Source organism: Quercus suber, unplaced genomic scaffold (genome assembly GCF_002906115.3).
Source record: "Quercus suber isolate HL8 unplaced genomic scaffold, Cork oak 2.0 scaffold_52, whole genome shotgun sequence".
Taxonomy (NCBI): Eukaryota; Viridiplantae; Streptophyta; class Magnoliopsida; order Fagales; family Fagaceae; genus Quercus; species Quercus suber.
The window spans coordinates 23,544-44,196 of record NW_027069517.1 but is presented as its reverse complement, the minus strand read 5'-3'; the positions used below and the strand labels follow the sequence as shown (position 1 = coordinate 44,196).

The following is a 20,653-nucleotide window of genomic DNA, read 5'->3' as shown; positions in this document are numbered from 1 at the left end:
GTCCCATCAGAGGCCTTATCGGTACTCAAGTGGTTCACTCTGATCAACGTTATCCTGCCAAGGGGTTACCTCCCCATTAATGCGGCCAGGGGGAGTTAGTTGAATGCATTAAATGTGAGAATGACAGCTTACTTTGGGGTTAGTCTCTCCCCAAAATCACCTTCGTCAGGCCGAGGATAAGGTGGTCCTCAGTGTGGATTGGGAAAAAAGGCTTTCCCTCACCCTAGCCCTGAATAGCCTGTGCTCCTCGGCCTGGGCCTCGGGCCTGCTACATGATAGGCCGAGGCCGTCAGGCCCATGGGCCCCACAATAGCCCCTCAAAACCCTGTTGCACGTTTCCTTGAACGGGGAGGAGGGTTTTGATACCTGCGGGTCCATGGACGAATTGTCCCACTTCGGTTTGTACTGATGCTGGCTGCTTTCTGACTGCCCGATGCGCGTTTTTAGCGTTTCAAGGCTTAATGGGCGCCCACATTAAATTTTGGCGGCACCACGTTTCCCACTTTCAACGGCATGATCTTTTGCTTTTATGAGCAAGCGGTTACATTTGGGGAACCTAAGGGGGAGTATAAATGCCTGTTTGAACCTAAGGGTTTCATCATTTTCGCGCTTACAATTATTGATGCGTATAATTTGAATCTGACTCGACTTGCACACTATCTGAAGAGTACCGTCATATTTCTGTAAGTCTTCTTTTTCTAGTGACCCCAAATTTCCTCGATTTCACTCTTCTTTTTCTCTTTTAGAACTTTTAGTTGTCTTTGGAGAATGGGTAAGTTTAAGAAGTTGGTCGAGTCCGATGAGATGATGAACAAATTTATGGTTGACTATGGAATACCCAATAATGTGAATTTGAAGTACTGTGAAGAGGGAGAGTGGTACCTTAGGAGGAGAGAGGGTGAAGTTGTGATCCCGATAGTTGCTTTCGTAGAAGGAGGGATGAGAATCCCTATGAGGCCGGTAACCCTTAATTACCTTAGGCATTTTCGCCTAGCCCTACTCAGTGTGCCGTGAATGTATTTAGGATATTAGGGTGTGTAGATACCCTGAATGAGAAAATGGGGCTGAGACTGACTCACCATGATGTGAACTAGTGTTACAACCTTCATCACCTGAGGGGTAAGACATATTATATGAAGACAAGGGACGATAGGGTTCATCTTATCCAGTGTCTTCCTGATTCTAATAAGGGTTGAACCAAGATTTCCTCATAGTGTCGGGAGAATGGCACGACGGTTTTCATTGCCCAACGGCAGAGGGGGAGCCTGGTAGGGCATCCGAAATACAAGATAATCTAGGTCTCAGCATTTTCAAGTTCTATACCTGTATACTAGATTTGGTTGATTAACCATAGGAATTTCGCTTTTCTTTTCGCAGACCCACACGCTTTTGCACGTCATTTCCACCTGGTAACAAAGCGGATTTGGAGACCGTTCTCAGGTCGAACCTTTTCTTGAACGAACCTGATAACCAAGTCAGAGCTGCTCATAAAATCCTCGGGTGCGACCCAGCTTGCAAGATGTTGAGGGTCAATTACAAAAGGCCAAAGAGGACATTACCTATATGAAGGCAAATTTGACCAAGGCAATCCATGAAAAAGGTGTTGCCGAATATGCCAGGGACGAGGCTGTGAGAGCCAAAGACGAGGCTGTATTTGCGAAAACAGACGCTGAGCGTTCTATGGACAAAGCAGAGGAGGATGCTTTCGCAAAAGGGGTGGCTGAGACTGAAGCCGCCCTTCGGGCTCAAGTTCCTGCAGTATGCAGGCATTATTGCTCTCAAACCTGGCATGAAGCCCTCAACCAGGCAGGGGTTGACGCCTCATCTGAGCTTAGGAGGGAGGATAGGGTATATTACCCTATCGCCATTCGCGAGGTTGCACCTGTTGCTCCTGAGGGTGGATCCTCATTACCATTGGTTGAAGGTCAAGATATGTCCGCCGAGGAGACGCCGTTAACTGATCAACCATCCGAGGAAGTTGAGCCCCAGATAGCGCTGGGGGACGTTGTAACCGAGGGTCACGAAGTGCCACAAGACGTGGCAAGTCCTCCGACGGACCCTCCGAGATCTGGCCCCTAAGCTTTGGCCCAAGCTTCTGATTTACTTACTGACTTGAATTGCCTACTGAGTTGAGGAGACTAGTATGCGGCATAGGATAGCTTTGTTTATTTTCTCTTTGATATTATTTTGTTTCTTACCTCAGCGGCATTGTAAGGGAATTGTATACTTTCCGTTTGAACTGAATATATAATACTTTGCTTCTATCTGATGATATTTTCCTTTGTTTGCTTTACTATTGTATTCTGCTCAATATTTGTACTCTATTCTGGAGTTAACCTCATGAAGCCATCTGTTATCTTTCAAATGTAAATCTAAGGATCGTTCTATAGTTTGACTCTACGTAACGCTTTGGTTTTTCTTGAGATATTTTCTTTATTGGTTCGAGTCCGAGGACCATGCAATACCTTGGTTCTGTCTAGTACCCAGATATAATGATGTGTGTAGTTTTACCATAGGTTTGGGTCCGAGGACCATGCAATACCTTGGTGCTGTCTACCACTTCAGTTTTTCTATAGGTATTAGATATAATGGTGTGTGTAGTTTTACCATAGGTTTGGGTCCGAGAACCATGCAATACCTTGGTTCTGTCTACCACTTCAACTTTTCTGTAAGTATGAAATATAACGGTGTGTGTAGTTTTACCATAGGTTTGGGTCCGAGGACCATGTCATACCTTGGCTCTGTCTACCACTTCAATTTTTTTGTAAGTGTCTAGTTTGTCCTCAGATTGCTTTATTGGAGATGATTCCTCTTTGCATCAGATTATGATCTTTACACGTGGCATTGATCTCGCCTCCAACTCGAGGCCCCATCTTTTCATTTATGAAACGCCCTTTGTCTGTTTGTGTTCCGTGCTTGACGCTCCGGTGCGCGAAACGCGCCTTCATTAATGTCCTCGTAAATTGACAAGAGTCCAACCGTCCGTGGTCTCCTTGGAAATTGGCGACTTCATTACTGACCCAACTGATAATACTCTTTTCGAACTCTGCATGAATTAATTCTTACCAAACCCCCATCCCCTATATAAAGTAAGGAGATGGTTCCTCCACAACCCATGAACCTTTCAACACAAACAGAACAACACACTTTCTTCCAACTTCCCATGCCCTTTTAACAGCCCCGCCGGAATTGTTCCCGGGACTGACAAAAACCGGTATGGCCGCAGCCCCCACTGGGCTTTCGGCGCGGCAGAGTCTAGGCGTAACCCTGATGGTGCCCTTCGAGGTATCCCAGAGGGATGTTGTTAGAGAACCTAATGTCTTTCCCCAGAGCACACCCCCGACGAGGAAGACGGGCGAATTCACCTCATGGGCGGTGCTCGAGTGTTACCGTCTCCGACGGCCAACACTTGAGAGGAACGGAGAGAATCGAGGGAACATCATGGGGGAGGGTATCCCGGAGCCCCTGCGTCTGTTCCTCTCTTTGTTCCAGCTCCGCCTAGCCGAGGAGGGAGTGGTTGGGGGCCTGAGAGCATGATTGTCCTTCACCTCCTCCACCGCGTGTCAAGCTCTCCCATTCTCTTGGTGCCAAATAAAAGCACGAGTTGACACTTCCCTCCAGCTAGCTTCTCCTTAGGGCGGCTCCATCTGGGCCTCTGATTGTAAGACTAGCAGGTAGCTATTAGCTCGTAAACTTGCTTGTAGAACAAGCCTACCTGAGCCTCTGATTGTAATATGTAATTTTTCTATGCATAAAATAATAATATCAAGATTTTTCTTTGTTTATTTTTGTTTTTCCCTTTTTTTTTTTTTTTCAATACCTTGGCTCTGTCTACCACTTCAATTTTTGTAAGAATGAGATATAATGGTGTGCGTAGTTTTACCATAGGTTTGGGTCCGAGGACCATGCAATACCTTGGCTCTGTCTACCACTTCAATTTTTGTAAGAATGAGATATAATGGTGTGCGTAGTTTTACCATAGGTTTGGGTCCGAGGACCATGCAATACCTTGGCTCTGTCTACCACTTCAATTTTTGTAAGTATAGGTTTGTCCTCAGATTGCTTTATTGGAGATGATTCCTCTTTGCGTCAGATTGTAATCTTTACACGTGGCATTGACCTCGCCTCCAACTCGTGGCCCCATCTTTTTCATTTATGAAGCGCCCTTTGTCTGTTCGTATTCCGCGCTTTACGCTCCGGTGCGCGAAACGCGCCTTCATTAATGTCCTCGTAAATTTACACGAGTCCAACCGTCCGTGGTCTCCTTGGAAATTGGCGACTTCATTACTGACCCAGCTGATAATATTTTTTTCGAATTCTGCATGAATTAATTCTCACCAAACCCCCATCCCCTCTATAAATTGAGGAGATGGTTTCTCCACAACCCATGAATCTCTCAACACAAACAGAACAAACACTTTCTCCCAACTTCCCACATCCTTTTAACAATCCCGCCGGAATTGTTCCCGGGACTTGACAAAAACCGGTATGGCCGCAGTCCCCACCGGGCTTTCGGTGCGGCAGAGTCTAGGCGTAACCCTGATGGTGCCCTTCAAGGTATCCCAGAGGGATGTTGTTAGAGAACCTAATGTCTTTCCCCGGAGCACACCCCCGACGAGGAAGACGTGCGAATTCACCTCATAGGCGGTGCTCGAGTGTTGCCGTCTCCAACGGCCAACACTTGAGAGGAACGAAGAGAATCGAGGGAACATCATGGGGGAGGGTATCCCGGAGCCCCTGTATCTGCTCTTCTCTTTGTTCCAGCTCCGCCTAACCGAGGAGGGAGTGGTTGGGGGCCTGAGAGCATGATTGTCCTTCACCTCCTCCACCGCGTGTCAAGCTCTCCCATTCTCTTGGTGCCAAATAAAAGCACGAGTTGACAGTTCCCTCCGGCTAGCCTCTCCCTAGGGCGGCTCCACCTGGGCCTCTGATTGTAGGAATAGCAGGTGGCTATTAGCTCGTAAATTTGCTTGTAGAACAGGCCTACTTGAGCCTCTGATTGTAATATATAATTTTTCTATGCATGAAATAATAATATCAAGATTTTTCTTTGCTTGTTTTGTTTTTCTCTTTTTTTTTTTTACTGCCAAATCTTTCATACACTCTTTTTTTTTAAAACGAATACTTAGAACTTAGAACACTTATCTGGTGTGCCGGCCAGCACCCTAATCCTTCCCACAGACGGCGCCAATTGTAGGGACTCAACTTGGATTGACCCTGAGTGATGGGTTTTCAGCCCAATAAGCCCAAACAATAAATTTATAGAGAGTGAAGTGAAAGGTTTAGGTGCTGGCCGTCGATCACCAAGCATGAACTTTCTTGTAACAAAAAAAAATGCTAAGAGTTTTTCTTTCAAGGGGGGAGATGCTCCTCGGCCTGTGGCCGAGGAGGCCTTATGGTTCTCCCTTTTTCTTCCCCCCCTCTTTCATTTACTTTACTAACTTTTCTTTTATAATTTTCATCCTCCTATCCCCTCTTTCCATCTGTTGATCATCTATTTGCCTTCTTATCTGGCCGTCCGTCCCATCAGAGGCCTTATCGGTACTCAAGTGGTTCACTCTGATCAACATTATCCTGCCAAGGGGTTACCTCCCCATTAATGCTGCCAGGGGGAGTTAGTTGAATGCATTAAATGTGAGAATGACAGCTTACTTTGGGGTTAGTCTCTCCCTAAAATCTCCTTCGTTAGGCCGAGGATGAGGTGGTCCTCGGTGTGGATTGAGAAAAGAGGCTTCCCCCAATTTAACCCAACAACAACAACAAAAGATGACCTATGCTCCTCGGCCTGGGCCTTGGGCCTGTTTCGTGATGGGCCGAGGCTGTCAAGCTCATAGGCCCCACACTTTCTATTTGATTTTTTAAATCATTCTTTTTCCCTCTCCTCTCTCTCTCTCTCTCTCTCTTCAATCCACAGAAAAAGAGGAGGAAGAAGAAGAAGAAGAAGAAGAAATTAACCCAAACAAATCTAAAAACTCATCACAAATTGAACTCAAAATAACCCAAAACAAAATCCAACCAAAAACCTATTTGAATAAACCAAATCAACCCAAAACCCATGTCACAGCTACTGTCACTGTTGCCATGGAAGCTTGGGCTAAGTGCTTGCAACCACCATGAGAGAGAAAATGAAGATACGGGCCCAATTGAACTGAATCGAGTCTGTGATGGTTGGTTCAAGGATCGGGTTTGCCTTAGATTTATATGCAAATGCCAAAAATGGACTTGGATTGATATGGGTTTGTGTTGAAGTGATGGGCAGAGAATGGATGACACCATGAGAGAGAGTATTGTTCTGATAAAACATAGAGAGAGAGAGTGTGTTTTAATGTGGGTAGGGGGGTAAGTGAAACAATAGTCATGCTTTTGCAAATGGTTAAAGTGCGCTTTTATGCTAAAATAGATAGAAAATTTTAAATAGACGGATGCGAATCCTCTTAATAAAACAAAAAAGAAGAGGTATTATTTATTTATTTTACAACTCAGAAAACCCTACTAAGATCTGATGGGAATAAGATAAGCCCTATACAAAACAGTAAATTTGAAATATAGAATAGATGAGCTAGTGATTTGTTGCAAATTTTCTCCCTTTTCTCTTTTGAGTTTTTTTGTGCTCAGGTACATTAAAAGAAAAATTTTATCTCAAAACATATATATATATATATATATATTACAAGATAAAATTAGCGACATAGTCATTTATGTTTTTCAAAAAACTTATATATTTAATCTCCTATAAACATTTATGGCTTCGTTAATTGGATTGGATCAAGAGATAACAAATATTGCGCTTCAATTTTTAAATAATATATAAATACTCCTAAATGTATGGGGAGTAAAGTAACATCAAGTGTATGAATTATGTTAGGTAAAGGGAAATGCTAAAAAGCGCTCTTAGGGCACTCGTTAATAATCCATTTAAAGAAAATTTTTATGTGGAATGAAAAAAAAAAAAGTAATTAATATTTTAACAACTTTTTTCATTTCCCATAAAAGTGGTATCTAAACTTTCCTGAAATGGATTATTAATGAGTGCCCTAAAGGCACTCGTTAGCATGACCCAACTTTAAAAACCAAAACAAAACAAAACATTTCCAATTCCCTTTCAACCATTATGTTCCATCTCTCTCCTCTTCTTCTTTTGCATTTCCTCCATGTAATCTCTCATCTCTCCCCCATCCGATGCCTCATCCTTAATCCCTAAACAATATATATATATATATATATATATCAATGTTTTCAAATCCACACACACAAATTGTATTCTTAAACTCTCTTTTTATATATTAAGTTTAACATTTCCAAACCAAAAATCAAGCCTCTCTTAACAGTTAAAAACACACACACGCACACAAAAAAAGAGAGTAAAGTAGCAAATTTTGTTTAAATTTTTATTTCACCATTCACCATGACAAACACTTTTAAGTTTTCTTGTTATCACCCTTCAGCAACGTACAAAATAACATTAGGAGACAACTAGCAAAAATAACACACCAAAAACTAAAGGATAATAAATATACATAAAAAAGGCGGTCATTCAAGCCATCCCAACTTTTGCCATGGGATGCTTCAAATTACCAGTGAGGCTTTGCCATGATATTGAAGCCTTGATCAATAAATTTTGGTGGGGACAAAAGGGGGAGAGAAGGAAAATTCATTGGTTGAAATGGAAATAACTGACAAAATCAAAACTTGAAGAAGGAATGGGGTTTAGAGATTTGGCTTTGTTTAATGATTCACTTTTGGCCAAGCAAGCTTGGCAACTCTTGAAAAACCAAGACTCACCGTTTTATAAAGTATTTAAGGCTCGGTTTTTCCCAAAGTGTTCGATCATGGAAGCCAAAAATTCTAGGGGGGGTCGTATGTATGAAGGAGTATTTGACATGGGAGGGATGTGTTAGAAATGGGGTGTAGATGGAGAATAGGAAATGGGAAAACAGTGGGTATATGGGGGAGTAATTGGCTTCTAAGGCAGCAAGCCCCACAGGTTCTTTCTCCAATTTGTGAAACTTTGGCTGGGGCAAAAGTCGAAGTTCTTATTGATAGTGAACCAAGGTAGTGGAATAACAGCATGGTTGATGGTATATTTGTCCAGGAAGAGGCGGAACCAATCAAGAATTTACCTCTATCAATCGAGGCATGCAAGGACAATCTCTTCTGGTCTTTCACACACAACGAGGTGTATAATAGCAAATCTGGGTACCGGTTTCTCAAAGCAGAGGAGGCCCCCATTGAGGATACGGTACAGGTTGCTTCAGACAAGGCACTGTGGAAGGGTGTTTGGTCTTTGCAAATTCCAAACAGAATGAGAGATCTAATTTGGAGAGCTTGCCGGAATTCCTTACCCACAAAACAGAACCTTGCTTAGCGCACAATCATTGACGACCCACTCTGTGACAGATGCAAGTTGGAACCTGAAACTCCCCTTCACGCCCTTTGGTCATGCAGCGAGCTAGACGTCGTTTGGGAAGATGAATCTTCATGGGCTTGTCGAGGAACCACTGCATTCATGGATTTCAAGGAACTGCTGTCGTGGATGATTAGAATGCAGCAAAATACAGAGCTATTCTTGGTCACAGTTTGGACAATTTGGACACACCGGAACCTAGTCGGAGCTAACCACCCTTGTTGCAGTCCCAATTAGCTCGCAAACATGGCCAAAGAACTCTTAATGGAATTCCTAGTGATACAACAACCTTCCCCGCCATAGTGCACACCGATTCGTGCTCGTTGGCAAGCTCCTTTCTTGGACATGGTGGAGGTCAATTTTGATGGTGCACTTTTCAGTAGAGAGCAAAAATCAGGGGTGGAGTCGTTATACGTAACGCACAGGGTGCTGTCATGGCCTCTCTATCCAGGGTCCTACACCGTATACACTCTCCGTTTGAAGTAGAGGGTACGACTGCAGTCTCTACCTTGCATCTAGCTTTGGACTTGGGTTTCCAAGAGGTCATTTTGGAGGGAGATTGTCAGGCCCTCATGCATGCTCTCAAACATGACAACCCCTTCTTGTCAATAGATTGTTTAATACTTGATGTTGTGAGGTCAAAAGCTAGTTGTTTTAGTAAATTACACTACTCTCATGTTAGGAGAAAGGGTAATATGGTTGCTCATAGTTTAGCACATTTCACTTTAAATGTTTCATATTATAATGTGTGGATGGAGGATGTTCCACCATAGTTCATTATTTTGTTTTAGCAGATTTTGATGGTATTCATTGAATAAAAGACATTACGTTGATTCTAAAAAAAAAAAAAATGCTTTGTCCAAGGATAAGGCTATCTGGTTTTCTAAAATTAATTTGGGAAGCATTTAGTCTGTTAGCGAGTACCTTAGATACTAATTTGTAAATCACATTACATAAACTACTCGATATATAATTTGTGATTTTCATGAGTTTTAATTTTTGGATACTAAGGCTTTGTCAGTATAGTTTAGTTATCAATAAAAAAAATTCTTTAGGGCACGTTTGGTACATTATACGGGGATTACAACAAGAATTGTAATATTTATTACTGGGAATAAGATGTGTTGTAATGGAATAACTACCTATTCATAAGTTGTAACATTAGAATAAAAATTAAGATATATTTAAAAAAAATATATTATTCGTACAATTATATTTCTTGGAAAATAATATTTTTTAAATTTGAGAGAGATATGAGTTATTTTTTATGTCCATAATTGTTACGAGAATATAGAAAATTTTTTTATTTGGAAAATATTAATATTAGAAATTATTTCACCTAGTAAGGAGTAGCTATTACAACCGTTTTAGAGAGGAATAGTCATTCCTCATTTTAAAGAATAGCTATTTATAAGGAGTGATTATTCCTTGTAACAAAAAAAAAAAAAACTATTGAATAGATAAAACATAAGAAAAGCTATTACATTATAGTGTTTATCACAGTCTACCAAACATGCTCTTAATTTTTTTCTTTTTTCCTAATAAGTCTTGTCAATCACTACAAGCTACAAAGGGAGAAGATTTTGAGGAGAAAAAAGTATTCCAAATACAACAGCCAATCAAGTTGATACAAATGATAACAACAATTACAATAACAATATATAGCAATAAAAATAAAAATAAAAATGATTCTCGTTAAGAGCCTTGTCGTTCCGTGGCATTACTTGATTTCCTTCATGAGAGGAATTAATGTTCAATTCCCTTCCTCCACTTGGTTTAACAATTAAATTATATACTATATAAAAAATTAATATGGAATTATAAGTGGATATCCAAGAATGCTATATAAGAGAGGATCTCAAGAAGTAGAAATACACTTCCATAAAATGCAAGTTAATTATTAAGAGTATTATAACTCAACTGGTTAATACCTTCTGATGTTTCCAATAGAAATATTTAAGACTCAAATCTCCCATCTTTTGTTGTAACTATTGAATTAAAAAAAAAAAAAACAAAATGCAAGTTAATCTCAACGAGTAAAAATATGTCAATAACAAAGTAACAATTTATGAAAAATTATGCGATTAGATTATTGATAGTAAAATAATTAAGAAAAAGTTAATGAATATCTTAAGAATATTAATTTAAAAAATAATTATTATTTGATAATTTTTTATATTTTTCAAAAAATAATATAAAAACTTTTTAAAAATAGTCATTAACAACAGTGCACTACACTATATATCCGCTAGGATTGCAATAATCCAATAATCCTGGCTAGGCTTTTAAGCTAAAAATTAGATATATGCAAAAAACCGAGGAATCGAAAAAACTGCCCGAAACGGACTGAACCGTTACCAAAATTTCGGTTCAATTTTGGTGCGGTTTAGTTCTGGTTTCTTTTTTTTAAAAACCGAAATTTTCAGTTTCGGTTTCGGTTCTGGTTTTTTTCACCCCAACTGAACCGACTGATATATATATATATATATTTATTTATTTATTTATTTATGTAACTTTAATACATAGCGCATGGGTTTTTTTTGCTATTTAATTTTTTAAAACCACAAAATGGAAGAAGAAGCTTTCTCAGCTTTCTTCACTCAAATTCTTCAGTCTCTCTGACTTTCTCTCTCCGAGTTTCTTCTCTTCGCTTCAGATCGATGAAGACCAACTGTAACAGATCTCTACTTCCCTGATCTTTCGTATATCTCAGATTCTCATATAATCGGTGAGTTTTTTTTACACTTTAGGCTGTGTTTGTTTTGTTTCGTTTATACTGTGATTTTTTTTTTCAAGTGAACGTTGATTTTGCTTTAGAGTGATCTGTGTGAAGAGTTTTGAGCTTGTGGTTTTTATCGATTCTGAGTGTGATTTTATATGCTTTGGTTTTGCTTTATCGTTTGAAAGAGTGTGGTTTTGAAAATCTCAATAACCCTCTTTTTGGAAAACCGAAAACCGACCGAAACTAACTGAAACCGAAATACACCGAAACCGATTAATTTTCAGCCATTTCGGTCGGTTTCGGTTGAGAATTTCACAAACCGAATGGAAATTGGAATGTGATTTTATACGAGAATTAACAAGTTCTGATAGCCCCATGTATTAGATTCAGTATTGAGTAGTTATTTAGCAAGCATTCATATCTGCTGAAATTGAAACGGTATTGAGAAAGTTTGATGTGTTGCAAGGTAGCTCAATGAACTTATTACTATCAATGTTTGAAATTTGTCCTATTTCTTATAATTTTAGCTTCTTTGAACACATGTATGATACTTATTGTACCTGGCCCAACCCCTTTCCACACCTTTTCTAGACTGACATCGTTAGAGTCCCAATATCTTACTTCCCATAAATATGTTAGTTTCCTCCTTCCCGTATGAAAGACATGCCCTGGTTGTAAATATCAGGGCTTATGAATGTTGTTTTGACCTTGAATACTCATTTTGAGTTTAAGCCCTGGTGCATTACCCTCGGGTTTGTGTATTATTTGCATTTACATTAAGCTGTTGTTGCAATGAAATCTTTATTTATTTTTTATTGTCATTGTCATTTATTTCTGTCATCTTTATGGTCACCATCACCATTATCATCAGCGTCTTCAGGACTGCTCTTATGTGCAGAATGAAGCAGTCTTTTTTTTGGATAAATTGCAGAATGAAGCAGTTATGTGCATACATGTAGAGATTGTGGATATGACATACGAATTAATTGAAGTAGGAAACTAATATAGTCAGATTTACTTTTCTAGTGAGTGTAGAAATGTACAATTAGATAATCCCATATGAAGGCATATACTTTTTACTGTTTACATTTCATACATCTGTTTCTTAGTGAGATGTATATAGTGCAGTCTCCTGTTCAGGGACTTAAACACCCCCCCCCCCCCCTTTTTTTTTTTTAAATTGTTACGTTAAAGATGCAAGTAATTATGGGGCTGAAGGTATCTTTATCATTGTAGGTGTAGCAGAAAAAGATGGAGAACATTCAGTATGCTGAGGAACTTGTGAGGGAGTTTCTTGTCTTCAGAGGATTTACTAATACTCTGCAAACTTTTGAGAGTGAATTAGGCACAGACATTGGTAAAGGGTTTCAAGTGGATAAGATTTTAGACTTAATCTTCTCAGTATATGTACCCAAATTTCAGGCAGAAAAATTAATTGGTCTCTTGAGCTTTTTCAAGAAGTGCTTTTCTTCAGCATCTGAAACTGTACTTATTGCTACTTTGTCTAAATTGGAGGTCTCAATTCTGCGATACTATATTGCTCATGCCATACAATCAGGGAGGAGGGACAAAGTTGTAGATTTGTTCGAGATGAATGGCAATGAATTTTTGCAGAGGGGCAAAGACTGGACTGCATGGTTTGGTGGGTTTCTCTTTTATTCATTCTATTGTGTTCTACTGGACTACCTTCTTCTTGATTTATAATTTTGGGCATGTGGTGCAGCCATTCCATATATAAAGAACCCAAATCTGGATCCTGAATTTCGTATTTATTTCTCAAAGGAATGGTATGAGGCCTTACGTCTTTCTGTGAGGAACTTCTTTAGTGAGATCTTCAATGGAACTCATATCCTTCAGAGCAATTCATATATATATATATATAATATAATATAATATAATTTGATACTTTGGTTTCACCATTCCCCTATATTTCTAATGCATTTATTCCCTAGGGGTGGATCCAAAAGGCCCTACCTTAGTGAGGTTTCATGTCATAAAAAAAATCTAATGCATTTACTAGTTCACAACCATCATTTTAACAACAGTTTTGTTTAAAAAATGCCCTTAAGTTTGCTCCAAAAAAAAAAAATCCTTCCAAGTTTTCTTTTTTTAAAAGAAAAAGTCAATTTATTACTGACTGAGTTTTGAGAATATATCCTTAACCACACCACGCCTCCCTGCCCTATTAAAGATCAGTGCAGAGAAGAATACTGCCAACCGTCTCAGAAAGGATATAAAGCAACTCAATATTAAGTTGTCACAACTTCAAGCTTTACTGGAGGAAAAAGAAGCTCAATTAGGTCGGTTAAAGTGGTAAGGAATGGTCTTTGCTATTTCCATTATGACTATAACAGCTATAGACAGAACTATTTTGATATCTGTCATCCTTTCTTTTTGGAACTCAGTAATGCTTCATCTCTATCGGATGCAAGCACAGGACAAACCAAAAGTTCATCAAGTTTTATGCATGAAGAAGATCCTATTATATACAGGGAGATACATGAAGCCTGTGCTCCTGCTACTCCGCAATTAGCTGAAACAGTGCTGGATCAAGATTATGTTACTGGGCCTTCTCAAGTTCAATCTGAGCTTACCACGTCCAAGTTGTTTCATGATTCAACCACTTCATCAAATCTTGATGTGGGAGATGGTAGAACTGGTGATTCCAGTCAAATGTGGCAAGATGGCCCCTGCATTGGTAGATTGCTGTTCTGTACAGTTTCTCTTCCATAAGTTCATGATAGTGAACAAGCTAATGGAAGTTTTTTTAATAAAAATTATAGGAGTAGTTGACATTTATGGGGTGACATGTTGAGCTTTCATTAGGGGAAGATAAGATAGATGATATCAGAAACCTGTAAATTTAGAGAAGTCTAGTAGAGCAGTTGTGAAAGATAAGGGCAGATTATGTAAAAAATTTGCGAATTTAAAAAATGTGTAAAGTAACCGTACATTTATGCTTCATTATATGAGCAGATCCATTGGCTAATGTAGCATATTTAGGGGAAAAAAAAAATGACTGCAGTGGCAAGAGAGTTGATGTGTGAAATGGTATTGTCAATCTGAACAGCAAAAGATGGCTAAAATGTAGAAATAATCTTTAAAGAGATCTGAAGAGAATCAAGATTCTGTATGAGTGGTTGACAGCATGGTAATGTAAAGAATCATTTATTTTACTGAACCAGTTTGAGAACTCATTATTTGTTTTTTTTTTTTTTTTCCTGAGGAAACAGTCAAATTAATTTTTTCACTGTATGGTATTGCAGGTTGAGCTTTTTAATCTGGTTTCTGATTTCATGCTTTTTACTTGAATATGTGAATTAATTGTGATAGTATTTATGAACTCATTGCTGGTTAAGTAATTATTGAATTTGGTGTGGCAGAAAATGGCAGGGAAGTTCGCATAGAAGAAGAATTTCCAGAAGTTAAAGTAGACTTTCAGGTAAAATATCTGATAAATCCATATTTCAAAATTTGAAGTTTTTAGATTTAGATCATTTTCATTTATCAATTTGTACCTTTCTACAAAGACATTTTTTTCTTTTCCTGTATGTCTAAGCTATGCTTTATTGGAGTGTCTCTAATTTCTGGAATACCATGGTTTTTTAGGAGACATTTTTGGGTCACACAAGTCCAATCAGTCGGTGCCGCTTTTCTGCATCAGGGAACAATATAGCCAGTGCTTCTATAGATGGTACAGTAAGGTATTCTTTTTTGCAAGTAGGTAACATTAAACTTAATAAAGATTTAATGCAAGGGTTTAAGATTCCTTGTCCCTTATGGCTTGTATATATTGAAATTCCTATATGCTAAAATGGATTTAGATGGATCCCCACCCCTTTTCTCAAAAAGGAGGAAAAGAAGAAAAGAGAAAAAATTTATAGATTTATCCTGCGTAGATGGGTTATTGATTTGAGTTGTGACTACCTTGGTTGTTGAGCATGCCTGAGAAGGCTTGGTGCATGTACCTTTTTTTAAATTTCTAATTATGTGCTGATTTCAAGTTGATTCCTTATGATTCTCCACATTTAAAACAAAGGATATGGACATATGACTCTTCAACTCCGGCATCAAGAAATGCGACCATTTATTGTGGGGCAGAGATCATGTCACTTGACTGGGAGTGTAAATCTGACCGCTTGGTATGTAAATTGGCCTTTATGAGTGATTGCATATATGATTTGATATTGAATGATGTTGATTATTTGAGATCGAAATTCATTCTTTTAAGTTGTGGTTCTTTTTGACAAAAGCTTCTCATAGGCACAGCTGATGGAGGCATTAAAGCATGGAATGTTGATGCAAAGAGAGTTGTCTGTGATCTCAGCACAACTGAAGCATTTCCAAGGTTTATCCTATATATACATACTATGGCTGCACTTCTCCTCTTCCTTGGTGTTTGCTCTTAACATCTTTTTGGTGCTGCAGTGTCTTGGATCTAAAGTGCAGCCCTGTAGAACCAATTTTTGTTTCTGCTGCCGCCTCCAAAGGGTATTTTCTTCTAATAGTCTTAAATGTTTGTATGGAAGTGTTAAAATACAACATTATGTGGTCGTCTGGAGATCTGTTCAATAACACCTCTACTATAAGTATGATGCTACTGCTATGCCAATGAGCTCCCCAACCAACCCAACCCCCCCCCCCAAAAAAAAAGAAAAAGAAAAAAATATATATATATTCAAGGAATGGGATGGAGTTAGGTTTAGAGTTCAAGACCCATTGGATGCATGTGTAAAACTTCAATAATAAATTAATAATAATAATTAAATAAAAAGAGCATTATGCTTGCATTGTGCTACTGAAATGACTTTAGTATTGGTTAAAACCATTGGGAGTGTTTCTTATGGACCCTGATCTCCCAATCATGCAATTTTCAGGAGATTGAACATGGGTTTATCTTTCTTATCAATTATTTACCATTTTTTAGTTTTTCTTATTTTATCAATTTTATTGTTCTTTCTACCGGTGCAATAGATTAATAGGAACTCATTTTCTTTGTAGGAATGGCTCAAGTTATAACGACAATTTAGGGTTTGCTTCCTTAACTGTCTGGAACATGAAACCTGGAAGGCTGTGGTTCGTGACTGTTTGTCTTAGAACTTTATTTTTGCACTCAGTTGCCAGTTTTTATTTTATCCCTTAATGATCTTTGCCTTTCGTGAAGACAGTCCTTCCTCTTGGTAAAGATCCACCTGCAATAACTTCTTTATGCTTCAATCACAATGGGAAGATTTTAGCAGCTTCTGCTACTGATGGAATGATTCACATGTTTGGTATCCTTTAATGATTATATGACCTGGTTTCTTAATCTGCATTTAACCTTTGGTTTTAAATTTGTGGTTGCACATACTTAAGAAGACAAACTCCTTTTCTGCTAACCTGGCCCTTTTAAGTGCATTTCGGAGGCTTACTTGTATCTTAACTGGGGGGGGGGGGGGGGGGGAGGGTTTAACCTAGTCATTTGATGGAAAATTAAATGGTTAATGAAAGAAAAATGTTGCCCAATAATCACGGATGAGGGTGCCTGAGCAGAAATATCCGCATTATTATGCATACCCCTTAACTTGTCAAAGACATGGCTGCTGGTCTACAAATTACTGGGTGGCCTGCACATGATTCTGCGATAAGCTCTCTTCTTTTTGGGCCTGATGAGACAAGCATTTTTAGCTTGGGGTCAGATGGAAAGGCAAGTATATCTTGGTTTTCAATTCAAATTTAGGCATAGCTCTGTAAATACAGCTTAGTTTTTTCTTTGAACTTTATATAGCATAAGGTTTTGCCATATTATGCTAATATAACCCTCACAGAATTTGTTTTTTGGTGTTAGATTTTTGAATGGAGCTTGCAAAACCAAGGTCAAGTCCTATGGTCAAGAAACTGTAGTAGGTATTTGTCTTGCTGGCACTCTGTTATCTAAAGTGAATTTTGGTTAAGACTATTATCCTTAGGAAAAGAATATATTGGTTAAGATTAGCTGTACTGACTGGTTCTGACATTTAACTGTCATTGTAGTTCTTGAACTTTCACAAAAAGTGAGATTCATTAAATGCTTTCTAGGTACTCAATGATGTAATAGCCAATGTGTTGTGGAACTGGGATATTATACTAATTATATTTCAAATTGGAGGATTATGGAATTATAATGTTGTTCAATATCATAGGAGCTTTATGTTATTAGATATAGGCGCTATGGTGGGCCTATGGTCTAATTTGCCTAATCCACTACATGAGCATAATTTTTCCTTTCTGTATGACTCAATTAAATTAGTTCAATTTTGCATTTGCTATAATTTTGCACCCCCCCCCCCCCAACCCAATTCATAAAATCCTAGTTCTGCCCTAATTCTTTGGTTTTATAACTAGTGAAGGTTCATGGAAGATTGAAATCACATAAATAATAAAATAACTATGACATTTATTTGATTCTGTTAATTTTTGTGGAGGATCGTGTGCTGTGCATAATCCGTCTCCCTCGCTTTCCTAGTGGTGAACCCATTACTTTTTATAATGTTGGTACTGCCTTTGCACATATTGTTTTATGCTGTTGCCCTGTAAAAATCTGTCATGTTCTGGTATTTGTTATTATAGTTGCATCTTCTATATTGTTGTGTTTGCAGAAGGAACCTTGATAACTTGATTCTTTTCCATTCTGTAGGTTCTGTGATGCTGAGAGCTCAAAACTTTGCAGACATGAAATGGCGTTAGATGCTAATGGGAGGAGGCTACTGGTGACATCTGGTTCAGTAAGAGCACCTATATATCAGGTTGATCTCTCGCCACCCAACCTTCTTGTTTCTCATTCTCATATGCGTGTGCCTGTGCCTGTGCCTGTGTGCATGAAGACACGTCCAAGTGCACACAATGTCATTGTCTTTCCTTTGTTCTTTAATCTATGGCAATCAGAGTTGACTTGCTATTGACCCTGATCAATATATTGACCAGAATTACAAATGCTGATTTTCTGCCGTACTGATTATTCTAATTTAATTTATCGTTTGTTTAACTTGGCTCAGGTTCGTGGTCAAAGAAATGGATTGAGAACTCTTCCACACACTTCTGCTATAACAACGGTTGATTGGCACCCGACTTTGCCCATCTTCTTGACTGGATCAGCTGATAACTCGGTTCGAGTAACGTCTATTCTATAAAAGGCTTCTCGCATCTACATCTCCCTTTTTATTCTTGGTCAGTTGGAATGAAGTTTACTCGGTTGGTTTAACATGAGTTTCACGTTGGTGTGCATCTGAGCTTTGGGTTGTATGGATGTTGTTATATAATTGGTTGCACAGGGTGTTTATAGTTTACTAGCCATTCATTGATGTAGTTATTTAGTACTTTATTTTGTTTATATCTGCTAAAGTATCTGTGTGTGTGTGCGCGCGCGGGCGCATGTGTGAGAGAGAGAGAGAGAGAGAGAGAGAGAGAGAGGGTGCTGTACTTTCCATCTTTCTTTTTTATTTTTTTATTTTTTTTTATTATTTTTTTTTTTTGGCGTAGAAGAATTTCAATATGCTGTTGCCTTAGGTTTTGTAGATGTTATGGATGCCTTAATATGTACACTTGGTTCTCTTCATTCATTGCTTAAAAACTTTTAGTTAATAGCTCTCTTCTATCTCTCTCTCATTAATAATTACTCACTTCCACTCTCTTTGTTTGTTTAGACTTCTGTAAATTCAGATTGTTTAATCTAATTAACTAAGTTGTTACTTAGGATTATTATTCAGATTTAGGTTAATTAAACAAAAACAATCATAACACCAAGTGCGGAAAAGTAAAGAAGACAAGTGATATGATGACTCAGGAAAACCAATGAAATCGTCTAGTTTTAAGGTAAAAAACCTGGAGATGATTTAACTCATAAAATTCTCAAGGAAACAAATTCACTATATAGAATGAAAGTTTTATAATAGATTTTTTCCTAAATCTAAAACTACCTCTTATAATACTTACTCACATGATCACATGCAGCTCCAAATTCACAAATTCTTCTATTTAAATTTTTTGCACACTAACACTCTTGTGTGTGACTTTGAGATCCCATTCAAAGTTTTAGACCATCAGCAATAGTTAATCTTGTATGTAGCAATTTAACTCTACCGGTTCTTGTGTTTGGATCTTCTTTTCAGTAGATGTTTGTTGAGTTAGAAGGTTACAGAACTTCTCAAATCTCACAGGAGTAACTTACAGGACTTCCCAAGACTTCTGAAACGTGAATTAGGGTTTTTTTTTTATACTTAGAAGTGTTAGACTCAATCCGTAAACGTTTTGAGGGCTTTTGGGCTTGATTTAATATCTGCAGAAAATGATTTTCAATTGGTCGAACTTTTCTCTTGATCGGTCGAGTCTTGCAATTTTTGGATTCTTCTTTCTATAGTTTCTCTGTTTTTGAATATCGACTTGAATCAACTTGAGCAATGTCTAACATTGTTTTAAGACATAAATATCTTAAACTAGATATGTTTTTGTATTCGGTTTGTCAAAATACATAAACTTAGTTCCTAAACATTTAATGCTAAATATTTAGAACCTAACATACTTTTTTCTTATTTGGTAAGTTTTGAAAAAAATAAATAATTCTTGATTTGGTAAGTTGAAACTCTCACAAATAATTCTTGATTTGTAGTAAATGATAGAAAGCTCAATAAAGATGCAATTTATATTTTGTATCAAAGCAAAACTACATTGTTTTATGAGGCTTAACAATGATATAGATAGAAGAATTACATTGAAAACATATTTAACATTAACACTGACATTATAGGGATAAAAATGAAATAATTTCAGGGACAAAAATGAAAACAAGACAAAGTTAGAGAAAGTAAGTTGTGATTTTGCCCATATAATATTATATAAATATTATATATGTTTATATGTATACATTATAAAAATATTTGTATATTTAAGATTAGATTGTGCTAGTTTGTAAATAAGGTTTTTTTTTTTTTTTTTTTGGGGTAATTTATTGGCAAATATGATAGTCTATTTCATATTAAAAATTATATATAATTTTTAATAATGCAAGGTTAGTCAATCTAATTTCTATAAATTTATAAAAGGAAATTAAAATTAGTCTATTACTCTATCTATTTTTTTTTTTCGGTTACCAAGAAATACATAAAACAAACAAGAGTTATCCCACACTAGAGGTGAGACCAGCACTAACAGTTCTATTAATATACATGCTAGCCAAGTCTGAATTGACTAAACACAAAACACCAGTACTTGGCGGATAATTAAATACAACAAAAGCATCATCCATTGAACATCCCCATCTTGCAAGCGCATCAGCACAACGATTTCCTTCCCTATAAACATGCTTCACTTGAACCCGAGGGAACCTTCTTAACAAGTACCTGCAGTCACACAGTAAAGGAGAATATGGTTTAACAACATCCACATTAGAGCTAATAAGATCAACCACCACTCTTGCATCTAACTCCATAATCAAATTTTGAATTCCTTCACTCAAAGCCAACTTCAACCCGTCCCTTAAAGCCCAAAACTCTACTGTGACACTAGTGGCAAAA

The 20,653-nt window shown here is 37.7% G+C and overlaps 1 protein-coding gene across 1 annotated transcript; it reads left to right on the top strand.

Moving 5' to 3' along the window:
* The first annotated feature begins 10,925 nt into the window (after nucleotides 1–10,925).
* Nucleotides 10,926–18,725, top strand: LOC112036362 (uncharacterized). Its single transcript, XM_065771975.1, has 16 exons — nucleotides 10,926–11,132; nucleotides 12,363–12,768; nucleotides 12,850–12,969; nucleotides 13,295–13,439; nucleotides 13,532–13,824; nucleotides 14,510–14,568; nucleotides 14,736–14,830; nucleotides 15,166–15,268; nucleotides 15,380–15,474; nucleotides 15,555–15,617; nucleotides 16,128–16,212; nucleotides 16,291–16,399; nucleotides 16,700–16,812; nucleotides 16,954–17,012; nucleotides 17,782–17,890; nucleotides 18,140–18,725. Exons 2-16 carry the CDS (start codon nucleotides 12,378–12,380, stop codon nucleotides 18,272–18,274), a joined length of 1,974 nt encoding a protein of 657 aa, XP_065628047.1. The 5' UTR covers nucleotides 10,926–11,132; nucleotides 12,363–12,377; the 3' UTR covers nucleotides 18,275–18,725.
* Nucleotides 18,726–20,653: the final 1,928 nt, after the last annotated feature.

Bases quoted from the DNA above. Each gene is read 5' to 3' on its own strand.
- LOC112036362 (XM_065771975.1), top strand. From the start codon at position 12,378: ATGGAGAACATTCAGTATGCTGAGGAACTTGTGAGGGAGTTTCTTGTC. The intron at 13,440-13,531 runs GTAAGGAATGGT...TTTGGAACTCAG, and splicing joins CAATTAGGTCGGTTAAAGTG to TAATGCTTCATCTCTATCGG. The intron at 17,891-18,139 runs GTTGATCTCTCG...AACTTGGCTCAG, and splicing joins TAAGAGCACCTATATATCAG to GTTCGTGGTCAAAGAAATGG.